The sequence below is a fragment of the Labeo rohita genome, chromosome 15 (assembly GCF_022985175.1).
Source record: "Labeo rohita strain BAU-BD-2019 chromosome 15, IGBB_LRoh.1.0, whole genome shotgun sequence".
Taxonomy (NCBI): Eukaryota; Metazoa; Chordata; class Actinopteri; order Cypriniformes; family Cyprinidae; genus Labeo; species Labeo rohita.
The window spans coordinates 21,841,256-21,853,481 of NC_066883.1; the positions used below are offsets into that span (position 1 = coordinate 21,841,256).

At 35.0% G+C, this 12,226-nt stretch overlaps 1 protein-coding gene across 3 annotated transcripts; it reads right to left on the reverse strand.

Moving 5' to 3' along the window:
- Positions 1 to 7: 7 nt before the first annotated feature.
- On the reverse strand, positions 8 to 12,057 carry nlrx1 (NLR family member X1). Of its 3 annotated transcripts, none has more exons than XM_051129878.1 (9): positions 11,889 to 12,056; positions 9,382 to 9,504; positions 8,023 to 8,092; positions 7,807 to 7,916; positions 7,064 to 7,689; positions 4,032 to 5,455; positions 3,146 to 3,232; positions 981 to 1,232; positions 8 to 880 (listed from the first exon to the last, which is right to left on the reverse strand). In XM_051129878.1, the coding sequence occupies exons 2-9, from the start codon at positions 9,485 to 9,487 to the stop codon at positions 526 to 528; spliced, it is 3,030 nt and encodes a 1,009-aa protein (XP_050985835.1). In that variant the 5' UTR covers positions 9,488 to 9,504; positions 11,889 to 12,056; the 3' UTR covers positions 8 to 525. The 3 variants fall into 3 exon arrangements, with proteins under 3 accessions (XP_050985835.1, XP_050985834.1, XP_050985836.1); XM_051129877.1 differs by having other exon boundaries at positions 7,064 to 7,692; positions 11,889 to 12,055; XM_051129879.1 differs by lacking the exon at positions 3,146 to 3,232 and having other exon boundaries at positions 7,064 to 7,692; positions 11,889 to 12,057.
- Positions 12,058 to 12,226: the final 169 nt, after the last annotated feature.

A 12,226-nucleotide genomic window follows, 5' to 3' on the forward strand; every position in this document is an offset into this window, starting at 1 on the left:
CCTTTCATCAGCACTTTTAGTTTTATTTTGTTATTGCACAGCAAATTTTAGTCACAATCAGTTCAAACATTTTTTCAATCATAAAGGCAAAAGATGTGTTAATATTGCATTTAAACTCTTTTCTTGCTTACATTACTGTGTTGCCCTTTTCTAGAGCACAATTTGATGCTTAAACATTGTTTAAAGAGTTTAAACATATACACAAAGGAGTAAAACATTATTTTATGTAACAAAGAACCCTGAATTCTCCCTGATTACATATGCATAGGAAATGGCAAAATCTGTTACTGTGTAACACGGAGCAGTTTTCAAGTAGTAATCTGAAAAACTACGGAGTAGTGAATATTGATCTTTTCCTCAAACAATCAAATTAATTTGTCACAGTGTTTTCTCATAATGACCCAATGCTAACGCAGATGGATATTTTGTAACTGGAAAAATTGAGGCTGACTGGACTGAAATATGGCAACAAAAATCTCTTTGAGAAATTAAACACCCATCCCTTTAGCTTCTATGATAGTTGCATTATTTTGTACCGGACCCTGTTCCCGTATCACTGCTCTTTTGCAGTAAGTGCAGCATTTGCCTCACGGTGCTCTCAACACGTCGGAAGTGCATCTTTTTCCAGAAACTCGAGTGCTGTTTGCGACCCCATTCCAGGTCTTTCAGGAAGACCAGCAGTTGCTCACGTACACGGTCTCTGTCCCATGAAAGAGAATTTTTTCCAATAACGCTCAGAATGGGATGCCAGTCCTCTGAGATGTCCGAACCCTCGGTTACCGATGCCAGGACCTTCACCCGCCGACCCTTCTTGACCCGAGGTCCACCACGCACATACAGCGACTGCTTGCCCACATCGGTAAGCTGGTTTAGGTATAGGCTGTGAGAAAGTATATGCATAAAACATCTATTAATGTCTGATGGATTTTAAAGGAAGGCACATATGAGTGGACTATTCAAATGTATTTTGTTGTACTGACTGTACTGTGTGGATGCTGGGATGTTCACGACAGGCATCGACCAGCGTGAGAGCCGCACTGTCTCCGATGTTGTTGTAGGCCACATTCAGCTCCTGTATCATTTCATGCTGGCCCAGTCTCTCGGCCAGCAGCTGTGCTGATTGGTCACCGAGGCCTGTGTGCATCAGACTCAGCCGCTGAAGAGAGTGGTTACCAGACAAAGCTTCCAGTAGATGGCTGATGCCGGTGTCGGTGAGGTAGTTGTCACACAACCTGTGATCACAGAAACAGGAAATTCACACAAGATGCACAGGAAATAGTTTTTTTTTTAGAATATTATCACAGTGGTTCAAAACTGAACAGTGTTGGGGGTAACGCATTACAGTGCAAGTTACGTAATCAGATTACTTTTTTCAAGTAACCAGTAAAGTAATCCATTAGTTACTTTTTTATGGAGTAACACAGTATTATAATGCATTACTTTTTTTTTTTTTTGAAAATTAACTTTCCCCAGCACTGAAATTGGATTTACAGTTGAACTCAAAAGTTTACATACACCCAGCAGAATCAGCAAAATGTTAATTATTTTACCAAAATAAGAGGGATCATACAAAATGCATGTTATTTTTTATTTAGTATTGACCTGAATAAGACCTTTCACATAAAAGACATTTACATATAGTCCACAAGAGAAAATAATAGCTGTAATTTATAAAAATTACAAAAAAGCTATAATTTATAAAAATAACCTTGTTCAATAGTTTACATTCAATAGTTTACATATGCTTGATTCTTAATACTGTGTTGTTACCTGAATGATCCACAGCTGTGTTTTTTGTTTTGTTTTGTTTAGTGATAGTTGTTCATGAGTCCCTTGGTTGTCCTGAACAGTTAAACTGCCTGCTGTTCTTCAGAAAAATCCTTCAGGTCCCAAAGATTATTTGGTTTTTCAGCATTTTTGAGTATTTGAACCCTTTCCAACAATGACTGTACGATTTTGAGATCCATCTTTTCACACTAAGGACAACTGAGGGACACATATGCAACTATTACAGAAGGTTCAAACACTCATGCTCTAGAAGGAAAAATGATGCATTAAGAGCCAGGGTGAAAACTTTTGTACACAAAACATTTTGTACATTTTTCTTATTTTGCCTAAATATCTTTTTTTTTCCATTTAGTACTGCCCTTCAGAAGCTACAGAAGATACATACGTTTCCAGAAGACAAATTAAGTTAAATTTACCCTGATCTTCAAATTCCACAAGTTTTTACCCCCTGGCTCTTTTACCCCCCTGCTTAGTGCATTTTTTTTTTCTGAAGCATCAGTGAGCGCTTGAACCTTCTGTAACAGTTGCATATGAGTCCCTCAGCTGTTCTCAGTGTAAAAAGATGGATCTCAAAATCATACAGTGGACAGTTTAACTGTTCGGGACAAACAAGGGACTCATGAACAACTATCACTAAACAAAAAAAAAAAAAAAAACAGCTGTGGATCATTCAGGTAAGAACACAGTATTAAGAATCAAGTGTATGTAACTTTTGAATGGGGTAATTCTTATAAATTCAGCTAATATTTTCTCTTGTGGACTATATGTAAACGTCTTTTACATTAAATATCTTATTCAGGTAAGTAGTAAATAAAAAAATAACACTTTGTATGATCCCTCTTATTTTGGTAAAATAATTAACATTTTGCAGATTCTCCAAGGTGCATGTAAACTTTTGACTTCAACTGTATCTGTAAAACAACATCATAGTTATAAAATAGTAATAAAATATTCCTTTTTCTCACAAATTGTTTTTTTCGTTGACTCATTACTGTATGGGCTAACACAGTCAAATACTAAAGTAACGTGCCAAATTATTATAAATATTACAAATTTAGCATTTGCTTCAATTAATGAATGGAAAAACAGACACACACATCATTATTACCAGAAATTTTAAGAATAACTAAATAATACTAAAATAACACTAAAAAAACATACATTTTGGGACATGTTTTGTCCTGTGTCTGAAGAATCAGAGAAGAGATGCAATGCCTCTACCAAATACATTATATAGATTGAGTTTGTTATTGGTAAACAAAACTGAAATGGCTTTTTTTTGTCAGTTCAAATATAACCTACCTCCTCAATCATGAATATATGAATAGTAATAATGTGCTATTGAAAGTAGGCTTACTGTATTGACTTAATAGTACAGTTGGGCTCAAGCAGGAGATCTCGCAGTGGAATGCAGGACTCGGGACCCAGGCTGTTAAACTGAAGACTGCAAACACACAGTGAGCAAAAACACACACGCATGCCATTAGTTTGTCAATTTCCCAGGCAGAAAATCAATAACTAATGAGTTAATTGTGCTTATAAGTAATTATTACTGAGTACATTCTGCAAGCAAAGCAATCTGAAGGCAGCAATTGAATCCATAATAAAACGCCGCATGTCCATTAAGACCACAATATCAAATCAGGTTTGAGGTTTGAAAGTATATAAATTGTCAATTTGTTTCAAAAATGACTGATCGTTTCACTAGATAAGACCCTTCTTCCTCAGCTGGGATCATTTAGAGCCCTTTGAAGCTGCATTTAAACTACATTTTGGAAGTTCAAACTTAGGGGCACCAGTGAAGTCCACTATATGGAGAAAATTCCTGAAATGTTTTCCTCAAGAAACATAATTTCTTATCGAGTGAAGAAAGAAAGACATGAACATCTTGGATGACAAGGGGTTGAGTAAATTATCTGTAAATTTGTGTTCTGGAAGTGGACTTCTCCTTTAAAATGATTATTTAGCAGGTAAATTCTGGACGAAGACCAAAGAGACAATTTACATAAATCACACATTATTACTATTACTAAAACTAATAATGAAATATATATTCTAACTATTTGTTTTAAAACGGCAAAGTGCTAGTTGATGAGCCCTGGTGCACACTAACTAACTGGATGTCAAACATGTATTAGTATCAAATGTAGCTATATCTAATTGTGACCTGGCTAGTTAACCATTCAAGCACATTCAACCATGCAAACACAGACTAGTTTCTCTATAGTAAGTACATATCTCACTTGAGGTTGCTAGTGTGATGGAAGGCTGGCCAGAGCATCTGCAGTAATTCTGGAGTGATGTGGCAGGAGGAGAGGTTGAGCTCATTCAGTTGGAAGCTTGAGCTCGTGCAGCTCAGAACCATGCTTAGCACGAAGCACTTGTGTGGTGTCATGCGTACAGTTGACAAGTTGATGGTCTTGATTGACTGGAGGACTTCAGCTGTGAGCCGAGGGTTCTGGAACTCATACAGCAGGACCAGAAGGTCCATGAGCTCCTCAGGAGGCTGCTTCTTCTGGCTCTGCTTGATCAGGTGTTTCCTCAGTGCACGGGTGATCTGAGAAACCGTGTGACTCTTGATGCTGCATCCGAGCTGGTCTAACAGCCTCCGGTTCCCGTAATGAAGAAGCCCACCCATGAAGATAGGGTAGAGTTCAAACGCTCGTGTGTAGCTTTCCTCCTGCGGCTGTGGACCATGCACACCCAGCAGGCTTTGTTCCACCTGATCCAAGACATCTTCATTGAAGCTATCCTCCGAACGAAACATTTCCGCTGCCATGGTGTTCGCGATACGCCCTTTGCTGTGGCTGCTGACTCGCTCGAAGAATTTCGGGAACAACTTAAGCAAGTTGAAAATAGCAAAGATTCGGAAAGGTATGACTTTGGAGAGGATGCTCAGTAGGCTTGAGATGTCCTCACTGGCTTGTCCCAAAGCCTCCGAAACCTCCTTAGTCAACTTCTCTAGGACGGTTTTGTTCTCGCCAAGAACGACGTAAAGAGCAGCTAGATATTCCTGCATGGCAGGAACAGCAAACACATAGTGTCTACCACCAGATTCAGGATCTATTCCGTGATAATCACGAGGAACTAGAAAGAAGTCAAGCACATCTGTGCGAAACACCGCTAGTTGCTGGAGCTCTTCATCCGTTTTGGTCTTACCGCCAACCCACTGCTCCATTTCTTCAGCGGAGAACGATGTCCGCTTGTTGGTGATGCCATCAAAAGCTAGTTTGCCAACAGTACGCACCACATAGAGCATTAACGAGTTCTGTTGCTCTTGTGAAGAGACATTTCCATCCACGGTGATCACTTCTCCTCCAAAGTTGAGCCTCATGAAGCTGGTGTAGATGCCAGTGAGGGTACGAATTGGTGACTTTGTGTCAGTAAAATGCAGTAAATGCAGAGTGGCACATGTGAGCCAGCAATAAGATGGTAAGAAGCAGGCGGTTGCTAACTGACTCTCCCGCTGTAGATTTAGGTAAAGCATTTCTATGAGCATCTCGGCCGACTTGCTCGGCTTGCCTTCGTTCTGTTGCAAGAGCCTGCTGGTGAAGTAGGCTCTCTGTCGAACGGGATCATTGAAGCCGCAGATTTGTACATAACGGTTTATGTATTTTTTAGGAACTCTGTCCACAGCAGATAGTCTGGTTGTAACCAAAATGCTGGCCTGTAAGAAAAGCAAAAAGGTTGCAGCAGCTATTAGTTACAATAAACAATAATCTAAAGGTGGGGATCAATGAAAAGTAATTGGCACTATGTGCTAAAGAGATAGTTCACCCAAAAATGAAAATTCTGTCATTGATTACTCAACCTCATGTCGTTCCAAATCTGTAAGACCTTTTTTCATCTTCAGAACACAAATAAAGATATTTTTGATGAAATCCAAGAGCTTTTAGGTCTTACAGGTTTGGAATGATAAGAGGGTGAGTAATTAATGACAGAATTTTCATTTTTGGGTGAACTATCCCTTTAAGTTCTCAGAAAGGTATTCTTTAAATAAATGTTGGTTTCATATGGTTTTGAAAGACTTTTATACCATTTTTAAGTGTAGTTGACTTTAAAATGTAATGTAGTGTAACCAAGCATAAAGCAATTACTTAATATAACATTTAAAAACATTTTAAAAATATAAAAATAATATGTGTGCACATCTTTATTATTATTTTCCAGAGTTTTAAAATATTTTTAAGATTAAAAAGTAATAAAACCATGAATTATTCATCTGAAATTATCTAATATTATAACAGACATGACATTTTTGTTTTTTGGCCAAAAAAAAAAAAAGTTATATCTGATTCTGCAAAGAACAGAATAAAAATAATATATTGATATTTAATATTAATATATTTTCTGTCCAATTTTAATGTTTTACTTCCAATAAAAGTATTTCAGTATAATTTAAATCACTGAGTTAAATTAAGAATCCTTACTAAATTACATTTTCTTATTTAATAAAATAATGAATAATAATACAAAGCATTTTTGGCTTTGGTTTTCAGCTAAGAGAATCCAGAATTTTCAGTTTCGGGTTTGGCCTACAATTTTCACTTCGGGGCATCCCTAAAATATATATGATATTACTACTACTACTAGTACTTCTAAAAATAATAATACATTATGATTGTTATTATTTGTTAAAAGATAAAACTAAATAAAATCACATTTGAAGAATTTCCCTTTCTTCATTATTATAAAAATATCAAAAATAAATTACATTTAAAATGTGCATCACAGACCAGATGTGTTCAAGTTACTATATTTATGAAGTGCATTTTATTGTATTAATAGAATTATAAATTAATAGATTTAAAAATAAGTGTCAAGTAATAGTTCACCCAAAAATGGAAATTTTGTCATCATTTACTCACCCTCATGTCTTTCCAAACCTGTACACATTTCTTTCACATGCTGAACACAGGAGATGATATTTTGAACAATGTTGAAGAACCAAACAGTTGTTGGGCCCCATTGACTTCCATAGTAGGGAAAGAAATACTATGGATGTCAATGGGGACCATCAACTGTTTGATTCCCAGCATTCTCAAAATATCTTCTTTTATGATCATAAGAAAGAAACTCATACAGGTTTGAAACGACATGAGGGTGAGTAAATGATGAAAACATTTTAATATTTGGGTGAACTAATCCTTTAACCAGGGTACTGCACAAGGTATGTCACAAAACCACCACCAATTTAATCTGGAACATGACATCATTCAAAATGCCAGGTCACAGAGTGAAAAAGCTTCAAAGAGTAAACACCAAAACCTCATACCTCAGGTAACAGGTATTTTCTGAGTAGATTAACAACAACAGCTCCCGATGGGAGAGCCTCATTGGGATCGCTACATAACTCTGTGGAGCCGATGCGAAAATCCAACTTCATCTTTTCCATTCCATTGAAGATGAAGAGGACATCCTTAGCCTTGTCATTATCTCCACTAAGGTAAGGTGTCTTGCGAAGGTGCATGTACTTCCTTCCCACGAGGTCCCGAAGGGATGTCACTTTGGATAAATGGGAAAGATCCTCACAGGAGAAGGGCAACACAAGTTTGAACTGGGGGAAAACAGATCCAGCACACCAATCCAGCACCAGTTTACGCACAACAGTACTTTTCCCAGTGCCGACAGCACCGTATAGCAAAACATTCAATCCTCGTGCCTTGTTTCCATTATTGTTAGCAGCATCAAAGAGCTTCTCAGCTGTGAGAGGGGGACGTGTGGATATGCTTGTCTTTCCTTTGAAGGGATTAAGACCTCTGTCCTCATCTGGATGACGCTCTAGGACAAGTGGCTCCACATGCATAGTCTCGGGAGAAAAGTAGCCACCGAACTGCCTCTCCTCTTGAGGAAGGTGACTGAACCATTGTGTCAACTTCTGTTTGTGGATCTCAATGGGATCTGCTGGTTAATTATAATACAAACACGTAAGACATTATTTTATGAGTTGAATGATTATGCATTCTAAATCACTAACATGGAGTGATATATCATGGAAATGATAATGCATAAACTCACCTGTGACAGGTTCATAAGTACAAAAGAACCTAGGATTGAATCCAGAGATGGAATAGCACATGGATGTTCTCAGCTCTTTCCATGTATTTCTATAAGAGTTTGTTGTCTTGCTGATGAGACAAAACACAAGTAATATCGAAACTTATTCAATGAAAACATTACGCATAGACGCTGCATCAAGAAATGCTGGATTTCTCAGTATTGCACAATACTTACGTTGGAAATGAGAAGTGAGGCCGATTTAGGCTGCCACAGATGCCATCTGACCGGAGACTAATGTTAAAGGCTGAAATAAACAATTGTTTTTTTAATTTTACAAACCAAAAACTAATTTTCAGTATTATTTTTATTCAGCAAGGACTAAATAAATTAAACTAAAAATCACAGTTTTTATAGAAATATAAGGCTGCCCAACTGTTTTCAACATTGCTAATAATTAGAAACATTTCTCAAAGATCATGTGACACTTAGATTTTCCTCGTCATGTGACGAGGAAATTAGACACTTTGCCATCAAAGGAATAAATGTAATTAAAAATATATTACAACAGGAAACGGGTATTTTAAATTGTAATAATATTTTACAATATTACTGTTAATACTGTATTTTTTAACTAATAAATGTAGCCTTGGTGACCATAAGAGACTTCTTTTAAAAAAAAAAAAAAAAAATCAAATAAAAAATAAATATTGAATGTTCAAATTATTATTCCAACCTTTTCGGTACCAGTCAAAAGTATACGATTTTTAATGTTTTGTAAAGAATTTTCTTCTGCTCACCAAGCCTGCATTTATTTGATCCAAAATACAGCAAAAGCAGTAATATTGTGAAATATTTTTACTATTTTAAATAACTGATTTCTATTTGAACATATTTTAAAATGTAATTTAAAATGCATTATTACTCCAGTCTTCAGTGTCACATGATCCTTCAGAAATCATTCTAATATGCTGATTTGCTGTTCAAGAAACATTTTTTTATTATTATTATCCATATTTAAAACCAGCTGAGTATATTTTTTCAGGATTCTTTGATAAATTGAAAATTCCATTGCTTTTGTAATATTATACCATTCAAAAGCTTGAAGTTGGTATAATTTAATTAATTTATTTATTTTTTGGGAAAGAAATTATAGAAATTAATATGTTTACTTTGATGATGTTAAGTGATGATAAATACATTTATAACGTTACAAACAATTTCTATTTCAGATAAATGCTGTTTATCTGAACTTTCTATTCATCAAAGAAACCTGAAAAAAATTGTCCTCAGCTGTTTTCAACATAATAATAATAAATGTTTTTTAAGCAGCAAATCAGAATATTAGAATGATTTCTGAAGGATCATGCGACTGGAATAATGATTCTACTCAGCTTTGAAATCACAGGAATAAATTACTTTTTAAAATATACTCAAATAGAAAACAGTTATTTTAAATAGTAAAAATATTTCAAAATTATACTCTTTTTCTTACTGACCATTAGTGTATATTATTTTTTTTAAATAAATTAATAAAGTAAGTCCAACATTTGATTAACAGACAATTTAAATGTTTTACGAATATCAAACACTTACTTTTCTGAAGAGCCCTGCTGTGAAGTTTGCAGCAGACATCTCTTGGTGACCCTTGGCAGCTCCATCTTAACACTTCCGTTCCCGGTGGCCTCCCAAAACGCCACATTTTGACTAAAATAACCCCTAAAGGATATGTTTTGTCACCATGATTTAAGTTAAACAGGTCTGAAAACTGTACAACAGACAAACAAATGCCACAGTCAACACAGTAACGTAAACGCACCTGGCAAAATCAAGCCAAACCTTGTAAGGTCCCTCCTTGGCTTTGTTTTTCAATGACACACGATGCCTACACGGTTACGTGATACAGATATTCTTTTAACAACACACCCAAAGTGTTAATTTGAGTAATGTCCATTATCTAAAGAAAATGGATGATGCATTACTAAGCGTGACCAATGTGGAATTTAAAATACCTCCCAATTCAATTCTGGATAGGAGATAAAAATATATACACTCACACATACAGCAAAAATCACAGTGATGAATGATCAAGAAGGTCACCTCATCCTCATCTGTTTAATTCACAAGAGAAAATGTTTTCCCTCTGACGACTGTGATGATGACGACTATGAGCAAAACACTATGAAGGTGTGACCTGTCACCACACCTGTACCTAAACTAACACTGAAAACTCATTTTCATTAAGTAATTTACAACGTAATTCATCCAGCGACCAGTTTAGACCTGTCAACTTCTGATGTAATAAAAATAAACAAACAAAAATATGACGTCAGTACGTTGTACATTTTAACAAAGGTTTAGATTTTAATTAAGATTATATTAACTTTTATTTAACATTTAAATAAACTGTAGTCCTTTAAACCTATTTACCACAGGATTTCTTCTTTTAAAATAACTACTGTGCAAAGGTATTGCTTTCCCACGTACTGTATACAATCATAACGTCAACCACTGAGTATTATTGCGGCAAATTTAGTTTTACGTTTGACATTCATTAGACATTCGGTTTCATACCGATTAATGTCTTTGTGCCTGTTATGTTTTGAGCATAAACAATCTTAGATAGACATAAATATATGCCCTTTACGTTGCACAAGGCTTCGTTTCAGGAAAAAAATGAATATACCATATGAATTAAACAATTTAACTACATGACATAATACTATAAAACCAATACTAATGTTCAGAAAAGCATCCCTGTTATTGCACAATGTCTTGTTTTTGGAATTAGCGTTTTACATGTTTTATAATCATTTTACAACTTTTAATGTGTGCAATAATATAAATCCATTAAACGACAACACCATTTAAGCTGAAGGTATCAAACCAACTCTAAAATATTCAGATTATTATTGCCTATAATGCACAAGGCTTGTTTTTTCTGATTATGCCTTTATTGTTTTTATATATGGTATATATACAATATTTTTGATATGTTTTATGTACTGTACCCACTTAAATTTAATAAACTCTGCCACCGTTTGAAATAAACGCATCAAACCAACTGTAAACTATTCAGAATATTATTCCCTATAATGCACAAGGATTGTTTTTTTCTGATTATACCTTTGTTATTTTTATATATAATAAATATAATATATTATTATTATTATTATTATTATATTGAAATTAAGCCTTGTGGAACTTAAAAGGCATATATTTATGTCTATCTAAGTTAATGCATGTTTTGTCTGATTATGATTGTATTATTTTTATATATGGTACTGAATCCATATTTTTTAATGTTTTATATACTGTACCCATCTAAAATCATAAAACTCTGCCACAGTTTGGGATAAAGGCATCAAACCAACTGTAAAATATTCAGAATATTATTCCCTATAATGCACAAGGCTTGTTTTTTTCTGATTATACCTTTGTTATTTTTATATATAATAAATATAATATATTATTATTATTATTATTATTATTATTATTATATTGAAATTAAGCCTTGTGGAACTTAAAGGGCATATATTTATGTCTATCTAAGTTTGTTTGGGCTCAAAACATAACAGGCACAAAGACTTTAATTGGTATGAAACCGAATGTCTAATGAATGTCAAATGTAAAAGCACGTTAAATTTACCACAATGTATTATGGCTGCCACTAAGTAAAAATAGTACAGAAAGTTCAAAACTCTTTACAAGCATTTTATTTGTTTTTACTTCGTTTTTCGTTTTTATCTGACTTACATAGCACTGCCACCGAATTTCATGGTCTATAAAAAACGTCCATCTCCAAATGCAATTTTAAGGTCAAACGTCTATAAATGTAAACAGACTAACGATACTGTGTCTGTCGTGGCACATGTCTGTCATGTATGCTCAAGCGTAAATGAAAGATTTAATACAGTTCAAATCTGGAATTCGACACAAACTCAGCTCTAATTTGGTTTGAGAAAGGTCATGACATATGTTTAATATTTATAAACCACCGTTAGGTGACATTACGAATCAGAGCAACATAGCGACTACTCGTATTCACATGACAAACCAGACGTTACGATTAAGATGCTGGTAATTACTGTATAGAGCTTTACCTAAACTAGAGGCTCGAATTCTTCATTGATTTTCCCAAGTCTCTGCCAGCGGTCCGACTCTCGGATCCCAGCCGAGGAAAAGCGACCATTCTACGGCGGGATGATGAAAGCGCACCGCTGTCTTCCTGCTAAGTCACTCGTAGCACCGCCCACATACACACATTTCAACTTTCAACTCTGCTCTGTATTTTTACGAGTCAATGACTAAATAAAAGCCATAAATACACATATTAAAGCCACACATGCTGATTTAGCATTATTTACATAAAGTTGTATCCTACTAGCAGCTTTAAATCTACAAAAGCTGCTTAAGTCTGACATTGGCACTAGTTAATATG

Bases quoted from the DNA above. Each gene is read 5' to 3' on its own strand.
- nlrx1 (XM_051129877.1), bottom strand. From the start codon at position 9,487: ATGTGGCGTTTTGGGAGGCCACCGGGAACGGAAGTGTTAAGATGGAGC. The intron at 7,917-8,022 runs GTAAGTATTGTG...TTGTCTCATCAG, and splicing joins CCTCACTTCTCATTTCCAAC to CAAGACAACAAACTCTTATA. The intron at 3,233-4,031 runs GTGAGATATGTA...GTGTGTTTGCAG, and splicing joins CATCACACTAGCAACCTCAA to TCTTCAGTTTAACAGCCTGG.